The sequence below is a fragment of the Myotis daubentonii genome, chromosome 4, assembly GCF_963259705.1.
Source record: "Myotis daubentonii chromosome 4, mMyoDau2.1, whole genome shotgun sequence".
Lineage (NCBI taxonomy): Eukaryota > Metazoa > Chordata > Mammalia > Chiroptera > Vespertilionidae > Myotis > Myotis daubentonii.
The window spans coordinates 391436-414925 of record NC_081843.1 but is presented as its reverse complement, the minus strand read 5'-3'; the positions used below and the strand labels follow the sequence as shown (position 1 = coordinate 414925).

General features: G+C 51.0%; 4 protein-coding genes across 4 annotated transcripts; all 4 read left to right on the top strand.

The window, feature by feature from the left end:
• The first annotated feature begins 189 nt into the window (after positions 1 to 189).
• On the top strand, positions 190 to 2249 carry LOC132232537 (THO complex subunit 1-like). Its single transcript, XM_059691922.1, is given in 3 exon segments — positions 190 to 1903; positions 1906 to 1962; positions 2107 to 2249. Coding segments are annotated over 3 exon segments (1914 nt in total).
• Positions 2250 to 6391: 4142 nt separating this feature from the next.
• LOC132232536 (THO complex subunit 1-like) lies at positions 6392 to 8451 on the top strand. Its single transcript, XM_059691921.1, is given in 3 exon segments — positions 6392 to 8105; positions 8108 to 8164; positions 8309 to 8451. Coding segments are annotated over 3 exon segments (1914 nt in total).
• Positions 8452 to 12592: 4141 nt separating this feature from the next.
• Positions 12593 to 17519, top strand: LOC132232535 (THO complex subunit 1-like). The gene is given in 3 exon segments (XM_059691920.1): positions 12593 to 14306; positions 14309 to 14365; positions 17497 to 17519. Coding segments are annotated over 3 exon segments (1794 nt in total).
• A 1192-nt stretch (positions 17520 to 18711) lies between these two features.
• Positions 18712 to 22979, top strand: LOC132232534 (THO complex subunit 1-like). The gene is given in 3 exon segments (XM_059691919.1): positions 18712 to 20425; positions 20428 to 20484; positions 22894 to 22979. Coding segments are annotated over 3 exon segments (1857 nt in total).
• Positions 22980 to 23490: the final 511 nt, after the last annotated feature.

The following is a 23490-nucleotide window of genomic DNA, read 5'->3' as shown; positions in this document are numbered from 1 at the left end:
GAGAGAGATCTCGCCAAGAACCGATCCCGGGACATAGAAGCCGCTGGAGCACCTGGCTGGAACCTGGCTAGGCTGCTGATCAACTGAACGCTGTCTCCGTGTCATTTCTTCTTCGCCGACTCCGTCCACACGTTTGGGAACCCCTGGACCCGCTGGGCTTCGACCCCACCAACACGCGCGGCCGAGAAGATGTCTCCTACATGGCCACGCTTCAGTGTACCCGAAGCGCGGACGCGGTTCACGAAGTCTACCAGAGAAGCCCTGAACAACAAAAATATCAAGCCATTGTTGAATACCTTCAGCCAGTTACCTGGAACTGAAGATGAAAAAAAATGTACCCTTGACCAAGCTCTCAGAGGTGTTCTGCAAGAAGAAATTATAAACCATTCATCGTGTGAAAATGTTTTAGCTATTATTTCTCTTGCTATTGGGGGAGTAACTGAAGGTATTTGCACCGCATCTACACCTTCTGTATTGTTGGGAGACGTTTTGGAATGTCTCCCTTTGGATCAGTGTGACACAACATTCACGTTTGTGGAGAGAAATGTTGCTACTTGGAGATCAAATACATTCTATTCCGCTGGGAAAAATTATTTACTACGTACGTGCAATGATCTCTTAAGAAGATTATCAAAATCCCAGCACACAGTTTTGCGTGCACGAATTCAACTCTTTTTGGCCAGGCTTTTCCCTTTATCTGAGAGATCCGGTCTTAACTTGCAGAGTCGGTTTAATCTGGAAAATGTCACCGTTTTCAATACCAATGAGCAGGAAAGCACCTTGGGTCAGAAGCACGCTGAAGACGGAGAAGAAGGAATGGACGTAGACGACAAAGGTGAAATGGGTGATGACGAAGCTCCAACAACTTGCTCCATTCCAATGGATTACAGCCTGTATCGAAAGTTCTGGTCACTTCAGGATTACTTCAGGAACCCTGTGCAATGCTATGAGAAGATTTCATGGAAAACTTTCCTCACGTACTCAGAGGAAGTCCTGGCTGTTTTCAAGAATTACAAATTAGATGACACTCAGGCCTCAAGAAAAACGATGGGAGAATTAAAAACAGGAGGAGAACATGTATACGTTGCAAAATTTTTAACAAGTGAAAAGTTGCTGGGTTTACAACTGAGTGACAGTAACTTTCGCCGACACATTCTACTGCAGTATCTCATTTTATTCCAACATCTCAAGGGACAGGTGAAATCCAAAAGTTCAAAGGATGTTTTAACTGATGAGCAGTCACTCTGGATTGAAGGCACCACAAAATCGGTTTATCAACTGCTATCTGAAAACCCACCCGATGGAGAGAGATTTTCAAAGATGGTAGAGCATATATTAAACACTGAGGAAAACTGGAACTCGTGGAAAAATGAAGGCTGCCCAAGTTTTGTGAAGGAAAGAACATCAGATACTAAGCCGAGGAGAGCAGTACGAAAGAGAACAGCACCAGAGGACTTCCTGGGGAAAGGGCCCAACAAAAAGATTCTGAAGGGGAAGGAGGCGTTAACAAGCCTTTGGGATCCCTGCCCGGATAATATGGAAGCTTGTAAGTCAAACCCAGCAGGCTATCTGCCAACTTTGGAGGAATTCTTTGAAGAAGCCATTGAACAGGCAGACCCGGAAAGCATGATTGAAAATGAATATAAGGTTGTGAACAATCCAAATTATGGTTGGAGAGCCCTGAGACTGTTAGCACGGAGAAGCCCTCACTTCTTCCAGCCAACCAAACAGCAGTTCAAAAGTTTGCCAGAATATCTCGAAAACATGGTGCTAAAGCTAGCAAAGGAATCACCACCGCCTTCAGAAGAAATAAAAACAGGTGAGGGTGAAGACGAGGAAGATAACGATGCTGTACTGAAGGAAAATGAAAGCCCTGATGCTCGCCGAGACAGGCCTGTACCAGGGGGAAAATAGAGATACTTGCCCACAAATTGGGTGAACAATGGAACACACACCACAGTTGCGGGTTTACTGACTTATTTATTTATTTTTATTGCATTTGTGTCTGTGGGGCCCCGCGGAGCTGAGTCTGAGCGAGGCCTCCATCACTTCTTCTGGAAGGGATGGCTGAATGACCTTGTGCTCTCCTCACCTGCGCATCAGCAGTTGGAGGGCTGACTCAGATCAGCCCTCCAGAGTTCTTCAGGGCCCTTCCCTTCACCACCCTACAAGGACTCCGTTTCATTAGCTTTGTGCCTACTGCCCCAAAGAACAACTTCACAGTCGCCACACTGGCTCCATCGCTTTGATGAGTGACCAGTGACCGGGAGGGGCTAGGGCGGGAGGACAAGGAGGGGCACTGAGAAAGGGAGGTGACCGCTAATGGGTATGGGTGTAGTGTCCTACAGCTGGCTTCTCGCAGACAACGCCCCCGGCTGGACCTTCCCCCACCCCTCGGGTCTACCCACACCTGGGAGGTCCAGACACCTGGCTCTGCCTTCCCCAGAGAAGGTTGCGGAATGGGGTGCGGGTGGTGGGTGCGGGGTGGGGGTGGGGGGAGGCTTGCATTGGCGCTCCAAGACCAGTAGAGGGCGCCACCGGCCCGATGAAGTGATTCCTGGGGTTTGGGGAGGACTAGGGAGATGGGGCAGGTGCCCAAGGAGGCCGGCAGGGCTCCATCTCCACGCCTTGCGGGGCGGCATCGCCATTTTCTGGAGTGAAGAGGGACAATACATATTTAGACAGGCTCGGGTGGGACGGGGACAAGCCAAAAGGAAAAAGCCACAGTGAATCTCCTAGGGGTGGGCCACTCATTTGATAGCGGAACTTGTGCTCCCGTGTATGTGTGCGTGTGCGTGTGCGTGCGTGTGTGTGTGTGTGTGTGTGTGTGTGTGTGCGCGCGCGCGCGCGCGCGCGCGTGTGTGTGTGTGTGGGGGAGGTGGAGAGGGCGGAGTGGGGTAGGTGTGTGGGTGTGCGTGTGCGCGTCTGTGTGTGTAAATCCGCAGTCACGCACGGACACTTCTTGATTTGAATGGTCCGTCGGCATCCATGAGCACCCTTCAGCCCTGACCTTCTTGCAGACAGCGTGCCCCGCCCCCTGCTTGTCCTTCCTGGCTCCGGTTAAGTCCAGGCACCTGGCTCTGGCTGCAGGAGGGTGGCTTGCATTGGCGCTTCTCGACCAGCAGAGGGCGGGACGGGCTCTTGGGCCATCTTTGAGGGACGCTAGGCCCGGCAGGGTTACCTGAGAGGCCATCGCCTCAATGTGAGGAGAGGCTGTTTATTTGTCCTAAGTCAGGAGTCCAGGTCACCACACACCAAAAGTCTACAGGAGGCACACGAGAAACAAGTGAAAGGAACTCAAACAGAGCACTACAGAAAGTCCTCAACATACAGGACAAGAGAGCAGGAAAATAAAAGAGAAACAGAGGGCTCTAAAACTCAGAAAACCATAACAGCGCAAGCACCCTTAACTGGCGATACTCTCTTCAAGTATAAATACATGACAAGATCCAACTGAAAGACAAACGGCGCCCTGCTGGTGTGGCTCAGTAGGTGAGAGAGGTGGCGTCAGGCAATGGAAAGCGGAGGGCTCCATTCTGGGTCAAGGGATTCCGGGTCAAGGGCGCATAGGTGGTGCACATACCAGGTTCTATCCTGGCTCTGGGCAAGGTGCTTGTGGGAGGCAACCAATCCACGATTCTCTCACATCACTGTCTCTCTGTCTCTCCCTCTCTCCCCCACTCTCTCCGTCTCATGTTCTCCTGAAAGTGGCTGAGATGCCTCCTATTCATTCCTCAAAGGGAGGGGGCGGGCGGGGCGGGGCGGGTGGGGGGGGGGGCGGGGCGGGACGGGGGAGACCGGAGACGGAAACACACCGAACGAAGGGTGCCTTGGAGGTCATGGGAGGCAGAGGCTGAAGTGGATGTGAATAGAATGTGTATGCTTTTGTATATCTGGTTGTCGATCAGAGTGATTGGCGGCGGGGCTTTATTTTTTTATTTTATTTTATTTATTATTTTATTTTACTTTATTTTAGAGGAGGTTGCAGCGCGGGGTGGGGGGCGTGTGAGGGGTTGGGGGGGGGGGTTGCATCGGCGCTTTTCAAACAGCAGAGGGCGGCGCATTGAAAGTCTGGATCAAAGTGTTTTTTTAGGAGGTTTATTTTTATTATTTTTATTTTTTTTAGCAAGTTTTTTTTTTTTTTTTTTTTTTTTGAAAATGAGTAGGACAATGGCCGCAGTCACGCACAATACTCTGAGCATCTCCCAGCCTCAGAGGTAACCAGAGTCCTGGGAGCAGGGCCCCTACTGATCCATCTCGTCCGAGAGCAGGGTGGCATCGCCAGCAATAGACATGGGGTGCTTTCATTCCTAGGGCCGGGTGTGGCCGAGGTGTCAGCCGCTGCTTTTGTGCTGCTTTTGTTTCCGCCGCTCAGCCTCCTTCTCCTGAAGCCACTGCTCTGCCATCTTCCCCCAGTCGATGGCTGCGTGGCTGTTGAGCTTTGGCTGTTGCTGCCGCTGAGTTGCCCGGAGCCAGAGGAGGGCTGGGGCTGGGGCTGGGGCTGGGGCTGGGGCTGGGCAGACGGTGGGGTGGTGCTGGCCTGTAGCTACTGGTATAAAGAAAGAAATAAAATACAAAGTATTCTGTCTGTCAACATTTATTTGCTTTTTGGCCTCGCCCCGGATCAACCCAAATCACTCTGATCCACAACCAGAGACTAAGTCCGGGCCAGGAAAATATAATTATAAAATAAAATACAATACAATAAAGTAAAATAAATGAAATGAAATAAAAGTAAAATGAAATAAAATAAAATAAATAAAATATATAAGATAAAATGAAAAAATAAAATAAAATAATTAAATTAAATTAAGTTAAATTAGAAAAGTCCCGCCGCCAATCACTCTGATCGGCAGCCAGAGACCAAGTCCCGGCCAGGCCATCTGGTGGACCCAGCCTCTCTCTGTGTGTGGCCGGGTCCCCGCCAGAGACCAAGTCCCGCCCGCCCGTTTTGGTGAGCACAAGGTCATTCAGCCATTCATTCAGGAAGAAGTGATGGAGGCCTCGCTCAGACCCAGCTACGCAGGGCCCCACAGACTCGGACTAGTCATGCCCTCCCTCGGTAGGGCTAAGCTGTTTGCCTGCAGACAGATGGCTTCTCTCCCTAGGCTCCCACTCTTCACCCTGTTCAGAAGGGTACCCTCGCCCTGGCCCTCCACTTCTTCACCTCCAGCTTCCGGTCTTCCTGATAATTGACCCACTTATGCAAATTAATTTCACCTGCCTCAGCCTCAGTTTCCTCTTCCAGAAATGGATTAATGTAACCTACAAGGTGGCCCTGCTCCCACCACACAGGAAGCCCTCAAGGTGCCCTTGGCACCTGGGTCCCCCCAGGGCGGGGCCAAACCCTAATATCACATACACACACACACACACCCACACCCACACACCCACAACTGTGGTACACCTACATAATGGAATACTACGCTTCGGTAAAAAGGTAAGAAAAACAAAAAAAAAAAAAAAAAAAGAGAAGGAATTCTTGCCAGCATGGATGGAACTGGAGAGCATTATGCTAAGTGAAGTTAGCCAGTCAGAGCAAAATGAATACCACATGAACTCACCCATTTGTGGAATATAGACAACAACGTAGACTGAGGAACAGGGACAGATCCAGAGACATCTATACCACCACTCTCTGCTGGGGCTGTTTGACTGCTGGTGGCCTCTGGCGTCCTGGGCTCAGAGCTAATATACAAAGCCATACACATTTTATTCACATCAACTTCAGCCTCAGCCTCTGTCTCCCATGACCTCCAAGGCCAGCTTCATTCCGTGTGTCTGCGTCTCCGGTCTACCCCCTTACCCCCCGCCCCCATCCCCCCCCCCCACCTCCCCCCCCCCCCCCACACACACCCACCCTCGCCCGGCCCATTCCTTACGAGGAATAAATACCAGGCGCAGCCACATTCAACAGAACCTTTCCTTGAGGTCCTTTCGGTGAATGCCACCTGAAGGGGCGAGCCGCGCGGGGCCGAGCTTGGAGCATGTGCACTCCCACCTTAAACTTGACGCCCAACCGGTGACGCTTTCAGTCCTGGGGGGGGGGGGGGGCGCGGCTGATTGGTGGAGCGGGCGTCTGATTTGGCTCCTCCCACCACGCTCTGGGGTATAAAAGAAAGCAGCGTCTTCTTTGCAGAGCTTCTCAGCCCTAGACTTGTTGTCTTGGTCGTCGTCCTCGTTCTCCCAAGACAGCTTTCAGGAGAGAGATCTCGCCAAGAACCGATCCCGGGACATAGAAGCCGCTGGAGCACCTGGCTGGAACCTGGCTAGGCTGCTGATCAACTGAACGCTGTCTCCGTGTCATTTCTTCTTCGCCGACTCCGTCCACACGTTTGGGAACCCCTGGACCCGCTGGGCTTCGACCCCACCAACACGCGCGGCCGAGAAGATGTCTCCTACATGGCCACGCTTCAGTGTACCCGAAGCGCGGACGCGGTTCACGAAGTCTACCAGAGAAGCCCTGAACAACAAAAATATCAAGCCATTGTTGAATACCTTCAGCCAGTTACCTGGAACTGAAGATGAAAAAAAATGTACCCTTGACCAAGCTCTCAGAGGTGTTCTGCAAGAAGAAATTATAAACCATTCATCGTGTGAAAATGTTTTAGCTATTATTTCTCTTGCTATTGGGGGAGTAACTGAAGGTATTTGCACCGCATCTACACCTTCTGTATTGTTGGGAGACGTTTTGGAATGTCTCCCTTTGGATCAGTGTGACACAACATTCACGTTTGTGGAGAGAAATGTTGCTACTTGGAGATCAAATACATTCTATTCCGCTGGGAAAAATTATTTACTACGTACGTGCAATGATCTCTTAAGAAGATTATCAAAATCCCAGCACACAGTTTTGCGTGCACGAATTCAACTCTTTTTGGCCAGGCTTTTCCCTTTATCTGAGAGATCCGGTCTTAACTTGCAGAGTCGGTTTAATCTGGAAAATGTCACCGTTTTCAATACCAATGAGCAGGAAAGCACCTTGGGTCAGAAGCACGCTGAAGACGGAGAAGAAGGAATGGACGTAGACGACAAAGGTGAAATGGGTGATGACGAAGCTCCAACAACTTGCTCCATTCCAATGGATTACAGCCTGTATCGAAAGTTCTGGTCACTTCAGGATTACTTCAGGAACCCTGTGCAATGCTATGAGAAGATTTCATGGAAAACTTTCCTCACGTACTCAGAGGAAGTCCTGGCTGTTTTCAAGAATTACAAATTAGATGACACTCAGGCCTCAAGAAAAACGATGGGAGAATTAAAAACAGGAGGAGAACATGTATACGTTGCAAAATTTTTAACAAGTGAAAAGTTGCTGGGTTTACAACTGAGTGACAGTAACTTTCGCCGACACATTCTACTGCAGTATCTCATTTTATTCCAACATCTCAAGGGACAGGTGAAATCCAAAAGTTCAAAGGATGTTTTAACTGATGAGCAGTCACTCTGGATTGAAGGCACCACAAAATCGGTTTATCAACTGCTATCTGAAAACCCACCCGATGGAGAGAGATTTTCAAAGATGGTAGAGCATATATTAAACACTGAGGAAAACTGGAACTCGTGGAAAAATGAAGGCTGCCCAAGTTTTGTGAAGGAAAGAACATCAGATACTAAGCCGAGGAGAGCAGTACGAAAGAGAACAGCACCAGAGGACTTCCTGGGGAAAGGGCCCAACAAAAAGATTCTGAAGGGGAAGGAGGCGTTAACAAGCCTTTGGGATCCCTGCCCGGATAATATGGAAGCTTGTAAGTCAAACCCAGCAGGCTATCTGCCAACTTTGGAGGAATTCTTTGAAGAAGCCATTGAACAGGCAGACCCGGAAAGCATGATTGAAAATGAATATAAGGTTGTGAACAATCCAAATTATGGTTGGAGAGCCCTGAGACTGTTAGCACGGAGAAGCCCTCACTTCTTCCAGCCAACCAAACAGCAGTTCAAAAGTTTGCCAGAATATCTCGAAAACATGGTGCTAAAGCTAGCAAAGGAATCACCACCGCCTTCAGAAGAAATAAAAACAGGTGAGGGTGAAGACGAGGAAGATAACGATGCTGTACTGAAGGAAAATGAAAGCCCTGATGCTCGCCGAGACAGGCCTGTACCAGGGGGAAAATAGAGATACTTGCCCACAAATTGGGTGAACAATGGAACACACACCACAGTTGCGGGTTTACTGACTTATTTATTTATTTTTATTGCATTTGTGTCTGTGGGGCCCCGCGGAGCTGAGTCTGAGCGAGGCCTCCATCACTTCTTCTGGAAGGGATGGCTGAATGACCTTGTGCTCTCCTCACCTGCGCATCAGCAGTTGGAGGGCTGACTCAGATCAGCCCTCCAGAGTTCTTCAGGGCCCTTCCCTTCACCACCCTACAAGGACTCCGTTTCATTAGCTTTGTGCCTACTGCCCCAAAGAACAACTTCACAGTCGCCACACTGGCTCCATCGCTTTGATGAGTGACCAGTGACCGGGAGGGGCTAGGGCGGGAGGACAAGGAGGGGCACTGAGAAAGGGAGGTGACCGCTAATGGGTATGGGTGTAGTGTCCTACAGCTGGCTTCTCGCAGACAACGCCCCCGGCTGGACCTTCCCCCACCCCTCGGGTCTACCCACACCTGGGAGGTCCAGACACCTGGCTCTGCCTTCCCCAGAGAAGGTTGCGGAATGGGGTGCGGGTGGTGGGTGCGGGGTGGGGGTGGGGGGAGGCTTGCATTGGCGCTCCAAGACCAGTAGAGGGCGCCACCGGCCCGATGAAGTGATTCCTGGGGTTTGGGGAGGACTAGGGAGATGGGGCAGGTGCCCAAGGAGGCCGGCAGGGCTCCATCTCCACGCCTTGCGGGGCGGCATCGCCATTTTCTGGAGTGAAGAGGGACAATACATATTTAGACAGGCTCGGGTGGGACGGGGACAAGCCAAAAGGAAAAAGCCACAGTGAATCTCCTAGGGGTGGGCCACTCATTTGATAGCGGAACTTGTGCTCCCGTGTATGTGTGCGTGTGCGTGTGCGTGCGTGTGTGTGTGTGTGTGTGTGTGTGTGTGTGTGCGCGCGCGCGCGCGCGCGCGTGTGTGTGTGTGGGGGAGGTGGAGAGGGCGGAGTGGGGTAGGTGTGTGGGTGTGCGTGTGCGCGTCTGTGTGTGTAAATCCGCAGTCACGCACGGACACTTCTTGATTTGAATGGTCCGTCGGCATCCATGAGCACCCTTCAGCCCTGACCTTCTTGCAGACAGCGTGCCCCGCCCCCTGCTTGTCCTTCCTGGCTCCGGTTAAGTCCAGGCACCTGGCTCTGGCTGCAGGAGGGTGGCTTGCATTGGCGCTTCTCGACCAGCAGAGGGCGGGACGGGCTCTTGGGCCATCTTTGAGGGACGCTAGGCCCGGCAGGGTTACCTGAGAGGCCATCGCCTCAATGTGAGGAGAGGCTGTTTATTTGTCCTAAGTCAGGAGTCCAGGTCACCACACACCAAAAGTCTACAGGAGGCACACGAGAAACAAGTGAAAGGAACTCAAACAGAGCACTACAGAAAGTCCTCAACATACAGGACAAGAGAGCAGGAAAATAAAAGAGAAACAGAGGGCTCTAAAACTCAGAAAACCATAACAGCGCAAGCACCCTTAACTGGCGATACTCTCTTCAAGTATAAATACATGACAAGATCCAACTGAAAGACAAACGGCGCCCTGCTGGTGTGGCTCAGTAGGTGAGAGAGGTGGCGTCAGGCAATGGAAAGCGGAGGGCTCCATTCTGGGTCAAGGGATTCCGGGTCAAGGGCGCATAGGTGGTTGCACATACCAGGTTCTATCCTGGCTCTGGGCAAGGTGCTTGTGGGAGGCAACCAATCCACGATTCTCTCACATCACTGTCTCTCTGTCTCTCCCTCTCTCCCCCACTCTCTCCGTCTCATGTTCTCCTGAAAGTGGCTGAGATGCCTCCTATTCATTCCTCAAAGGGAGGGGCGGGCGGGGCGGGGCGGGTGGGGGGGGGGCGGGGCGGGACGGGGGAGACCGGAGACGGAAACACACCGAACGAAGGGTGCCTTGGAGGTCATGGGAGGCAGAGGCTGAAGTGGATGTGAATAGAATGTGTATGCTTTTGTATATCTGGTTGTCGATCAGAGTGATTGGCGGCGGGGCTTTATTTTTTTATTTTATTTTATTTATTATTTTATTTTACTTTATTTTAGAGGAGGTTGCAGCGCGGGGTGGGGGGCGTGTGAGGGGTTGGGGGGGGGGGTTGCATCGGCGCTTTTCAAACAGCAGAGGGCGGCGCATTGAAAGTCTGGATCAAAGTGTTTTTTTAGGAGGTTTATTTTTATTATTTTTATTTTTTTTAGCAAGTTTTTTTTTTTTTTTTTTTTTTTTTGAAAATGAGTAGGACAATGGCCGCAGTCACGCACAATACTCTGAGCATCTCCCAGCCTCAGAGGTAACCAGAGTCCTGGGAGCAGGGCCCCTACTGATCCATCTCGTCCGAGAGCAGGGTGGCATCGCCAGCAATAGACATGGGGTGCTTTCATTCCTAGGGCCGGGTGTGGCCGAGGTGTCAGCCGCTGCTTTTGTGCTGCTTTTGTTTCCGCCGCTCAGCCTCCTTCTCCTGAAGCCACTGCTCTGCCATCTTCCCCCAGTCGATGGCTGCGTGGCTGTTGAGCTTTGGCTGTTGCTGCCGCTGAGTTGCCCGGAGCCAGAGGAGGGCTGGGGCTGGGGCTGGGGCTGGGGCTGGGGCTGGGCAGACGGTGGGGTGGTGCTGGCCTGTAGCTACTGGTATAAAGAAAGAAATAAAATACAAAGTATTCTGTCTGTCAACATTTATTTGCTTTTTGGCCTCGCCCCGGATCAACCCAAATCACTCTGATCCACAACCAGAGACTAAGTCCGGGCCAGGAAAATATAATTATAAAATAAAATACAATACAATAAAGTAAAATAAATGAAATGAAATAAAAGTAAAATGAAATAAAATAAAATAAATAAAATATATAAGATAAAATGAAAAAATAAAATAAAATAATTAAATTAAATTAAGTTAAATTAGAAAAGTCCCGCCGCCAATCACTCTGATCGGCAGCCAGAGACCAAGTCCCGGCCAGGCCATCTGGTGGACCCAGCCTCTCTCTGTGTGTGGCCGGGTCCCCGCCAGAGACCAAGTCCCGCCCGCCCGTTTTGGTGAGCACAAGGTCATTCAGCCATTCATTCAGGAAGAAGTGATGGAGGCCTCGCTCAGACCCAGCTACGCAGGGCCCCACAGACTCGGACTAGTCATGCCCTCCCTCGGTAGGGCTAAGCTGTTTGCCTGCAGACAGATGGCTTCTCTCCCTAGGCTCCCACTCTTCACCCTGTTCAGAAGGGTACCCTCGCCCTGGCCCTCCACTTCTTCACCTCCAGCTTCCGGTCTTCCTGATAATTGACCCACTTATGCAAATTAATTTCACCTGCCTCAGCCTCAGTTTCCTCTTCCAGAAATGGATTAATGTAACCTACAAGGTGGCCCTGCTCCCACCACACAGGAAGCCCTCAAGGTGCCCTTGGCACCTGGGTCCCCCCAGGGCGGGGCCAAACCCTAATATCACATACACACACACACACACCCACACCCACACACCCACAACTGTGGTACACCTACATAATGGAATACTACGCTTCGGTAAAAAGGTAAGAAAAACAAAAAAAAAAAAAAAAAAGAGAAGGAATTCTTGCCAGCATGGATGGAACTGGAGAGCATTATGCTAAGTGAAGTTAGCCAGTCAGAGCAAAATGAATACCACATGAACTCACCCATTTGTGGAATATAGACAACAACGTAGACTGAGGAACAGGGACAGATCCAGAGACATCTATACCACCACTCTCTGCTGGGGCTGTTTGACTGCTGGTGGCCTCTGGCGTCCTGGGCTCAGAGCTAATATACAAAGCCATACACATTTTATTCACATCAACTTCAGCCTCAGCCTCTGTCTCCCATGACCTCCAAGGCCAGCTTCATTCCGTGTGTCTGCGTCTCCGGTCTACCCCCTTACCCCCCGCCCCCATCCCCCCCCCCCACCTCCCCCCCCCCCCCCCACACACACCCACCCTCGCCCGGCCCATTCCTTACGAGGAATAAATACCAGGCGCAGCCACATTCAACAGAACCTTTCCTTGAGGTCCTTTCGGTGAATGCCACCTGAAGGGGCGAGCCGCGCGGGGCCGAGCTTGGAGCATGTGCACTCCCACCTTAAACTTGACGCCCAACCGGTGACGCTTTCAGTCCTGGGGGGGGGGGGGGGGCGCGGCTGATTGGTGGAGCGGGCGTCTGATTTGGCTCCTCCCACCACGCTCTGGGGTATAAAAGAAAGCAGCGTCTTCTTTGCAGAGCTTCTCAGCCCTAGACTTGTTGTCTTGGTCGTCGTCCTCGTTCTCCCAAGACAGCTTTCAGGAGAGAGATCTCGCCAAGAACCGATCCCGGGACATAGAAGCCGCTGGAGCACCTGGCTGGAACCTGGCTAGGCTGCTGATCAACTGAACGCTGTCTCCGTGTCATTTCTTCTTCGCCGACTCCGTCCACACGTTTGGGAACCCCTGGACCCGCTGGGCTTCGACCCCACCAACACGCGCGGCCGAGAAGATGTCTCCTACATGGCCACGCTTCAGTGTACCCGAAGCGCGGACGCGGTTCACGAAGTCTACCAGAGAAGCCCTGAACAACAAAAATATCAAGCCATTGTTGAATACCTTCAGCCAGTTACCTGGAACTGAAGATGAAAAAAAATGTACCCTTGACCAAGCTCTCAGAGGTGTTCTGCAAGAAGAAATTATAAACCATTCATCGTGTGAAAATGTTTTAGCTATTATTTCTCTTGCTATTGGGGGAGTAACTGAAGGTATTTGCACCGCATCTACACCTTCTGTATTGTTGGGAGACGTTTTGGAATGTCTCCCTTTGGATCAGTGTGACACAACATTCACGTTTGTGGAGAGAAATGTTGCTACTTGGAGATCAAATACATTCTATTCCGCTGGGAAAAATTATTTACTACGTACGTGCAATGATCTCTTAAGAAGATTATCAAAATCCCAGCACACAGTTTTGCGTGCACGAATTCAACTCTTTTTGGCCAGGCTTTTCCCTTTATCTGAGAGATCCGGTCTTAACTTGCAGAGTCGGTTTAATCTGGAAAATGTCACCGTTTTCAATACCAATGAGCAGGAAAGCACCTTGGGTCAGAAGCACGCTGAAGACGGAGAAGAAGGAATGGACGTAGACGACAAAGGTGAAATGGGTGATGACGAAGCTCCAACAACTTGCTCCATTCCAATGGATTACAGCCTGTATCGAAAGTTCTGGTCACTTCAGGATTACTTCAGGAACCCTGTGCAATGCTATGAGAAGATTTCATGGAAAACTTTCCTCACGTACTCAGAGGAAGTCCTGGCTGTTTTCAAGAATTACAAATTAGATGACACTCAGGCCTCAAGAAAAACGATGGGAGAATTAAAAACAGGAGGAGAACATGTATACGTTGCAAAATTTTTAACAAGTGAAAAGTTGCTGGGTTTACAACTGAGTGACAGTAACTTTCGCCGACACATTCTACTGCAGTATCTCATTTTATTCCAACATCTCAAGGGACAGGTGAAATCCAAAAGTTCAAAGGATGTTTTAACTGATGAGCAGTCACTCTGGATTGAAGGCACCACAAAATCGGTTTATCAACTGCTATCTGAAAACCCACCCGATGGAGAGAGATTTTCAAAGATGGTAGAGCATATATTAAACACTGAGGAAAACTGGAACTCGTGGAAAAATGAAGGCTGCCCAAGTTTTGTGAAGGAAAGAACATCAGATACTAAGCCGAGGAGAGCAGTACGAAAGAGAACAGCACCAGAGGACTTCCTGGGGAAAGGGCCCAACAAAAAGATTCTGAAGGGGAAGGAGGCGTTAACAAGCCTTTGGGATCCCTGCCCGGATAATATGGAAGCTTGTAAGTCAAACCCAGCAGGCTATCTGCCAACTTTGGAGGAATTCTTTGAAGAAGCCATTGAACAGGCAGACCCGGAAAGCATGATTGAAAATGAATATAAGGTTGTGAACAATCCAAATTATGGTTGGAGAGCCCTGAGACTGTTAGCACGGAGAAGCCCTCACTTCTTCCAGCCAACCAAACAGCAGTTCAAAAGTTTGCCAGAATATCTCGAAAACATGGTGCTAAAGCTAGCAAAGGAATCACCACCGCCTTCAGAAGAAATAAAAACAGGTGAGGGTGAAGACGAGGAAGATAACGATGCTGTACTGAAGGAAAATGAAAGCCCTGATGCTCGCCGAGACAGGCCTGTACCAGGGGGAAAATAGAGATACTTGCCCACAAATTGGGTGAACAATGGAACACACACCACAGTTGCGGGTTTACTGACTTATTTATTTATTTTTATTGCATTTGTGTCTGTGGGGCCCCGCGGAGCTGAGTCTGAGCGAGGCCTCCATCACTTCTTCTGGAAGGGATGGCTGAATGACCTTGTGCTCTCCTCACCTGCGCATCAGCAGTTGGAGGGCTGACTCAGATCAGCCCTCCAGAGTTCTTCAGGGCCCTTCCCTTCACCACCCTACAAGGACTCCGTTTCATTAGCTTTGTGCCTACTGCCCCAAAGAACAACTTCACAGTCGCCACACTGGCTCCATCGCTTTGATGAGTGACCAGTGACCGGGAGGGGCTAGGGCGGGAGGACAAGGAGGGGCACTGAGAAAGGGAGGTGACCGCTAATGGGTATGGGTGTAGTGTCCTACAGCTGGCTTCTCGCAGACAACGCCCCCGGCTGGACCTTCCCCCACCCCTCGGGTCTACCCACACCTGGGAGGTCCAGACACCTGGCTCTGCCTTCCCCAGAGAAGGTTGCGGAATGGGGTGCGGGTGGTGGGTGCGGGGTGGGGGTGGGGGGAGGCTTGCATTGGCGCTCCAAGACCAGTAGAGGGCGCCACCGGCCCGATGAAGTGATTCCTGGGGTTTGGGGAGGACTAGGGAGATGGGGCAGGTGCCCAAGGAGGCCGGCAGGGCTCCATCTCCACGCCTTGCGGGGCGGCATCGCCATTTTCTGGAGTGAAGAGGGACAATACATATTTAGACAGGCTCGGGTGGGACGGGGACAAGCCAAAAGGAAAAAGCCACAGTGAATCTCCTAGGGGTGGGCCACTCATTTGATAGCGGAACTTGTGCTCCCGTGTATGTGTGCGTGTGCGTGTGCGTGCGTGTGTGTGTGTGTGTGTGTGTGTGTGCGCGTCTGTGTGTGTAAATCCGCAGTCACGCACGGACACTTCTTGATTTGAATGGTCCGTCGGCATCCATGAGCACCCTTCAGCCCTGACCTTCTTGCAGACAGCGTGCCCCGCCCCCTGCTTGTCCTTCCTGGCTCCGGTTAAGTCCAGGCACCTGGCTCTGGCTGCAGGAGGGTGGCTTGCATTGGCGCTTCTCGACCAGCAGAGGGCGGGACGGGCTCTTGGGCCATCTTTGAGGGACGCTAGGCCCGGCAGGGTTACCTGAGAGGCCATCGCCTCAATGTGAGGAGAGGCTGTTTATTTGTCCTAAGTCAGGAGTCCAGGTCACCACACACCAAAAGTCTACAGGAGGCACACGAGAAACAAGTGAAAGGAACTCAAACAGAGCACTACAGAAAGTCCTCAACATACAGGACAAGAGAGCAGGAAAATAAAAGAGAAACAGAGGGCTCTAAAACTCAGAAAACCATAACAGCGCAAGCACCCTTAACTGGCGATACTCTCTTCAAGTATAAATACATGACAAGATCCAACTGAAAGACAAACGGCGCCCTGCTGGTGTGGCTCAGTAGGTGAGAGAGGTGGCGTCAGGCAATGGAAAGCGGAGGGCTCCATTCTGGGTCAAGGGATTCCGGGTCAAGGGCGCATAGGTGGTTGCACATACCAGGTTCTATCCTGGCTCTGGGCAAGGTGCTTGTGGGAGGCAACCAATCCACGATTCTCTCACATCACTGTCTCTCTGTCTCTCCCTCTCTCCCCCACTCTCTCCGTCTCATGTTCTCCTGAAAGTGGCTGAGATGCCTCCTATTCATTCCTCAAAGGGAGGGGCGGGCGGGGCGGGGCGGGTGGGGGGGGGGCGGGGCGGGACGGGGGAGACCGGAGACGGAAACACACCGAACGAAGGGTGCCTTGGAGGTCATGGGAGGCAGAGGCTGAAGTGGATGTGAATAGAATGTGTATGCTTTTGTATATCTGGTTGTCGATCAGAGTGATTGGCGGCGGGGCTTTATTTTTTTATTTTATTTTATTTATTATTTTATTTTACTTTATTTTAGAGGAGGTTGCAGCGCGGGGTGGGGGGCGTGTGAGGGGTTGGGGGGGGGGTTGCATCGGCGCTTTTCAAACAGCAGAGGGCGGCGCATTGAAAGTCTGGATCAAAGTGTTTTTTTAGGAGGTTTATTTTTATTATTTTTATTATTTTTATCAAGTTTTTTTTTTTTTTTTTTTTTTGAAAATGAGTAGGACAATGGCCGCAGTCACGCACAATACTCTGAGCATCTCCCAGCCTCAGAGGTAACCAGAGTCCTGGGAGCAGGGCCCCTACTGATCCATCTCGTCCGAGAGCAGGGTGGCATCGCCAGCAATAGACATGGGGTGCTTTCATTCCTAGGGCCGGGTGTGGCCGAGGTGTCAGCCGCTGCTTTTGTGCTGCTTTTGTTTCCGCCGCTCAGCCTCCTTCTCCTGAAGCCACTGCTCTGCCATCTTCCCCCAGTCGATGGCTGCGTGGCTGTTGAGCTTTGGCTGTTGCTGCCGCTGAGTTGTCCGGAGCCAGAGGAGGGCTGGGGCTGGGGCTGGGGCTGGGGCTGGGGCTGGGGCTGGGGCTGGGCAGACGGTGGGGTGGTGCTGGCCTGTAGCTACTGGTATAAAGAAAGAAATAAAATACAAAGTATTCTGTCTGTCAACATTTATTTGCTTTTTGGCCTCGCCCCGGATCAACCCAAATCACTCTGATCCACAACCAGAGACTAAGTCCGGGCCAGGAAAATATAATTATAAAATAAAATACAATACAATAAAGTAAAATAAATGAAATGAAATAAAAGTAAAATGAAATAAAATAAAATAAATAAAATATATAAGATAAAATGAAAAAATAAAATAAAATAATTAAATTAAATTAAGTTAAATTAGAAAAGTCCCGCCGCCAATCACTCTGATCGGCAGCCAGAGACCAAGTCCCGGCCAGGCCATCTGGTGGACCCAGCCTCTCTCTGTGTGTGGCCGGGTCCCCGCCAGAGACCAAGTCCCGCCCGCCCGTTTTGGTGAGCACAAGGTCATTCAGCCATTCATTCAGGAAGAAGTGATGGAGGCCTCGCTCAGACCCAGCTACGCAGGGCCCCACAGACTTGGACTAGTCATGCCCTCCCTCGGTAGGGCTAAGCTGTTTGCCTGCAGACAGATGGCTTCTCTCCCTAGGCTCCCACTCTTCACCCTGTTCAGAAGGGTACCCTCGCCCTGGCCCTCCACTTCTTCACCTCCAGCTTCCGGTCTTCCTGATAATTGACCCACTTATGCAAATTAATTTCACCTGCCTCAGCCTCAGTTTCCTCTTCCAGAAATGGATTAATGTAACCTACAAGGTGGCCCTGCTCCCACCACACAGGAAGCCCTCAAGGTGCCCTTGGCACCTGGGTCCCCCCAGGGCGGGGCCAAACCCTAATATCACATACACACACACACACACCCACACCCACACACCCACAACTGTGGTACACCTACATAATGGAATACTACGCTTCGGTAAAAAGGTAAGAAAAACAAAAAAAAAAAAAAAAAGAGAAGGAATTCTTGCCAGCATGGATGGAACTGGAGAGCATTATGCTAAGTGAAGTTAGCCAGTCAGAGCAAAATGAATACCACATGAACTCACCCATTTGTGGAATATAGACAACAACGTAGACTGAGGAACAGGGACAGATCCAGAGACATCTATACCACCACTCTCTGCTGGGGCTGTTTGACTGCTGGTGGCCTCTGGCGTCCTGGGCTCAGAGCTAATATACAAAGCCATACACATTTTATTCACATCAACTTCAGCCTCAGCCTCTGTCTCCCATGACCTCCAAGGCCAGCTTCATTCCGTGTGTCTGCGTCTCCGGTCTACCCCCTTACCCCCCGCCCCCATCCCCCCCCCCCACCTCCCCCCCCCCCCCCACACACACCCACCCTCGCCCGGCCCATTCCTTACGAGGAATAAATACCAGGCGCAGCCACATTCAACAGAACCTTTCCTTGAGGTCCTTTCGGTGAATGCCACCTGAAGGGGCGAGCCGCGCGGGGCCGAGCTTGGAGCATGTGCACTCCCACCTTAAACTTGACGCCCAACAGGTGACGCTTTCAGTCCTGGGGGGGGGGGGGGCGCGGCTGATTGGTGGAGCGGGCGTCTGATTTGGCTCCTCCCACCACGCTCTGGGGTATAAAAGAAAGCAGCGTCTTCTTTGCAGAGCTTCTCAGCCCTAGACTTGTTGTCTTGGTCGTCGTCCTCGTTCTCCCAAGACAGCTTTCAGGAGAGAGATCTCGCCAAGAACCGATCCCGGGACATAGAAGCCGCTGGAGCACCTGGCTGGAACCTGGCTAGGCTGCTGATCAACTGAACGCTGTCTCCGTGTCATTTCTTCTTCGCCGACTCTGTCCACACGTTTGGGAACCCCTGGACCCGCTGGGCTTCGACCCCACCAACACGCGCGGCCGAGAAGATGTCTCCTACATGGCCACGCTTCAGTGTACCCGAAGCGCGGACGCGGTTCACGAAGTCTACCAGAGAAGCCCTGAACAACAAAAATATCAAGCCATTGTTGAATACCTTCAGCCAGTTACCTGGAACTGAAGATGAAAAAAAATGTACCCTTGACCAAGCTCTCAGAGGTGTTCTGCAAGAAGAAATTATAAACCATTCATCGTGTGAAAATGTTTTAGCTATTATTTCTCTTGCTATTGGGGGAGTAACTGAAGGTATTTGCACCGCATCTACACCTTCTGTATTGTTGGGAGACGTTTTGGAATGTCTCCCTTTGGATCAGTGTGACACAACATTCACGTTTGTGGAGAGAAATGTTGCTACTTGGAGATCAAATACATTCTATTCCGCTGGGAAAAATTATTTACTACGTACGTGCAATGATCTCTTAAGAAGATTATCAAAATCCCAGCACACAGTTTTGCGTGCACGAATTCAACTCTTTTTGGCCAGGCTTTTCCCTTTATCTGAGAGATCCGGTCTTAACTTGCAGAGTCGGTTTAATCTGGAAAATGTCACCGTTTTCAATACCAATGAGCAGGAAAGCACCTTGGGTCAGAAGCACGCTGAAGACGGAGAAGAAGGAATGGACGTAGACGACAAAGGTGAAATGGGTGATGACGAAGCTCCAACAACTTGCTCCATTCCAATGGATTACAGCCTGTATCGAAAGTTCTGGTCACTTCAGGATTACTTCAGGAACCCTGTGCAATGCTATGAGAAGATTTCATGGAAAACTTTCCTCACGTACTCAGAGGAAGTCCTGGCTGTTTTCAAGAATTACAAATTAGATGACACTCAGGCCTCAAGAAAAACGATGGGAGAATTAAAAACAGGAGGAGAACATGTATACGTTGCAAAATTTTTAACAAGTGAAAAGTTGCTGGGTTTACAACTGAGTGACAGTAACTTTCGCCGACACATTCTACTGCAGTATCTCATTTTATTCCAACATCTCAAGGGACAGGTGAAATCCAAAAGTTCAAAGGATGTTTTAACTGATGAGCAGTCACTCTGGATTGAAGGCACCACAAAATCGGTTTATCAACTGCTATCTGAAAACCCACCCGATGGAGAGAGATTTTCAAAGATGGTAGAGCATATATTAAACACTGAGGAAAACTGGAACTCGTGGAAAAATGAAGGCTGCCCAAGTTTTGTGAAGGAAAGAACATCAGATACTAAGCCGAGGAGAGCAGTACGAAAGAGAACAGCACCAGAGGACTTCCTGGGGAAAGGGCCCAACAAAAAGATTCTGAAGGGGAAGGAGGCGTTAACAAGCCTTTGGGATCCCTGCCCGGATAATATGGAAGCTTGTAAGTCAAACCCAGCAGGCTATCTGCCAACTTTGGAGGAATTCTTTGAAGAAGCCATTGAACAGGCAGACCCGGAAAGCATGATTGAAAATGAATATAAGGTTGTGAACAATCCAAATTATGGTTGGAGAGCCCTGAGACTGTTAGCACGGAGAAGCCCTCACTTCTTCCAGCCAACCAAACAGCAGTTCAAAAGTTTGCCAGAATATCTCGAAAACATGGTGCTAAAGCTAGCAAAGGAATCACCACCGCCTTCAGAAGAAATAAAAACAGGTGAGGGTGAAGACGAGGAAGATAACGATGCTGTACTGAAGGAAAATGAAAGCCCTGATGCTCGCCGAGACAGGCCTGTACCAGGGGGAAAATAGAGATACTTGCCCACAAATTGGGTGAACAATGGAACACACACCACAGTTGCGGGTTTACTGACTTATTTATTTATTTTTATTGCATTTGTGTCTGTGGGGCCCCGCGGAGCTGAGTCTGAGCGAGGCCTCCATCACTTCTTCTGGAAGGGATGGCTGAATGACCTTGTGCTCTCCTCACCTGCGCATCAGCAGTTGGAGGGCTGACTCAGATCAGCCCTCCAGAGTTCTTCAGGGCCCTTCCCTTCACCACCCTACAAGGACTCCGTTTCATTAGCTTTGTGCCTACTGCCCCAAAGAACAACTTCACAGTCGCCACACTGGCTCCATCGCTTTGATGAGTGACCAGTGACCGGGAGGGGCTAGGGCGGGAGGACAAGGAGGGGCACTGAGAAAGGGAGGTGACCGCTAATGGGTATGGGTGTAGTGTCCTACAGCTGGCTTCTCGCAGACAACGCCCCCGGCTGGACCTTCCCCCACCCCTCGGGTCTACCCACACCTGGGAGGTCCAGACACCTGGCTCTGCCTTCCCCAGAGAAGGTTGCGGAATGGGGTGCGGGTGGTGGGTGCGGGGTGGGGGTGGGGGGAGGCTTGCATTGGCGCTCCAAGACCAGTAGAGGGCGCCACCGGCCCGATGAAGTGATTCCTGGGGTTTGGGGAGGACTAGGGAGATGGGGCAGGTGCCCAAGGAGGCCGGCAGGGCTCCATCTCCACGCCTTGCGGGGCGGCATCGCCATTTTCTGGAGTGAAGAGGGACAATACATATTTAGACAGGCTCGGGTGGGACGGGGACAAGCCAAAAGGAAAAAGCCACAGTGAATCTCCTAGGGGTGGGCCACTCATTTGATAGCGGAACTTGTGCTCCCGTGTATGTGTGCGTGTGCGTGTGCGTGCGTGTGTGTGTGTGTGTGTGTGTGTGTGTGTGTGCGCGCGCGCGCGCGCGCGCGCGTGTGTGTGTGTGGGGGAGGTGGAGAGGGCGGAGTGGGGTAGGTGTGTGGGTGTGCGTGTGCGCGTCTGTGTGTGTAAATCCGCAGTCACGCACGGACACTTCTTGATTTGAATGGTCCGTCGGCATCCATGAGCACCCTTCAGCCCTGACCTTCTTGCAGACAGCGTGCCCCGCCCCCTGCTTGTCCTTCCTGGCTCCGGTTAAGTCCAGGCACCTGGCTCTGGCTGCAGGAGGGTGGCTTGCATTGGCGCTTCTCGACCAGCAGAGGGCGGGACGGGCTCTTGGGCCATCTTTGAGGGACGCTAGGCCCGGCAGGGTTACCTGAGAGGCCATCGCCTCAATGTGAGGAGAGGCTGTTTATTTGTCCTAAGTCAGGAGTCCAGGTCACCACACACCAAAAGTCTACAGGAGGCACACGAGAAACAAGTGAAAGGAACTCAAACAGAGCACTACAGAAAGTCCTCAACATACAGGACAAGAGAGCAGGAAAATAAAAGAGAAACAGAGGGCTCTAAAACTCAGAAAACCATAACAGCGCAAGCACCCTTAACTGGCGATACTCTCTTCAAGTATAAATACATGACAAGATCCAACTGAAAGACAAACGGCGCCCTGCTGGTGTGGCTCAGTAGGTGAGAGAGGTGGCGTCAGGCAATGGAAAGCGGAGGGCTCCATTCTGGGTCAAGGGATTCCGGGTCAAGGGCGCATAGGTGGTTGCACATACCAGGTTCTATCCTGGCTCTGGGCAAGGTGCTTGTGGGAGGCAACCAATCCACGATTCTCTCACATCACTGTCTCTCTGTCTCTCCCTCTCTCCCCCACTCTCTCCGTCTCATGTTCTCCTGAAAGTGGCTGAGATGCCTCCTATTCATTCCTCAAAGGGAGGGGCGGGCGGGGCGGGGCGGGTGGGGGGGGGCAGGGCGGGACGGGGGAGACCGGAGACGGAAACACACCGAACGAAGGGTGCCTTGGAGGTCATGGGAGGCAGAGGCTGAAGTGGATGTGAATAGAATGTGTATGCTTTTGTATATCTGGTTGTCGATCAGAGTGATTGGCGGCGGGGCTTTATTTTTTTATTTTATTTTATTTATTATTTTATTTTACTTTATTTTAGAGGAGGTTGCAGCGCGGGGTGGGGGGCGTGTGAGGGGTTGGGGGGGGGGTTGCATCGGCGCTTTTCAAACAGCAGAGGGCGGTGCATTGAAAGTCTGGATCAAAGTGTTTTTTTAGGAGGTTTATTTTTATTATTTTTATTATTTTTATCAAGTTTTTTTTTTTTTTTTTTTTTTTGAAAATGAGTAGGACAATGGCCGCAGTCACGCACAATACTCTGAGCATCTCCCAGCCTCAGAGGTAACCAGAGTCCTGGGAGCAGGGCCCCTACTGATCCATCTCGTCCGAGAGCAGGGTGGCATCGCCAGCAATAGACATGGGGTGCTTTCATTCCTAGGGCCGGGTGTGGCCGAGGTGTCAGCCGCTGCTTTTGTGCTGCTTTTGTTTCCGCCGCTCAGCCTCCTTCTCCTGCAGCCACTGCTCCGCCATCTTCCCCCAGTCGATGGCTGCGTGGCTGTTGAGCTTTGGCTGTTGCTGCCGCTGAGTTGCCCGGAGCCAGAGGAGGGCTGGGGCTGGGGCTGGGGCTGGGGCTGGGGCTGGGGCTGGGGCTGGGGCTGGGCAGACGGTGGGGTGGTGCTGGCCTGTAGCTACTGGTATAAAGAAAGAAATAAAATACAAAGTATTCTGTCTGTCAACATTTATTTGCTTTTTGGCCTCGCCCCGGATCAACCCAAATCACTCTGATCCACAACCAGAGACTAAGTCCGGGCCAGGAAAATATAATTATAAAATAAAATACAATACAATAAAGTAAAATAAATGAAATGAAATAAAAGTAAAATGAAATAAAATAAAATAAATAAAATATATAAGATAAAATGAAAAAATAAAATAAAATAATTAAATTAAATTAAGTTAAATTAGAAAAGTCCCGCCGCCAATCACTCTGATCGGCAGCCAGAGACCAAGTCCCGGCCAGGCCATCTGGTGGACCCAGCCTCTCTCTGTGTGTGGCCGGGTCCCCGCCAGAGACCAAGTCCCGCCCGCCCGTTTTG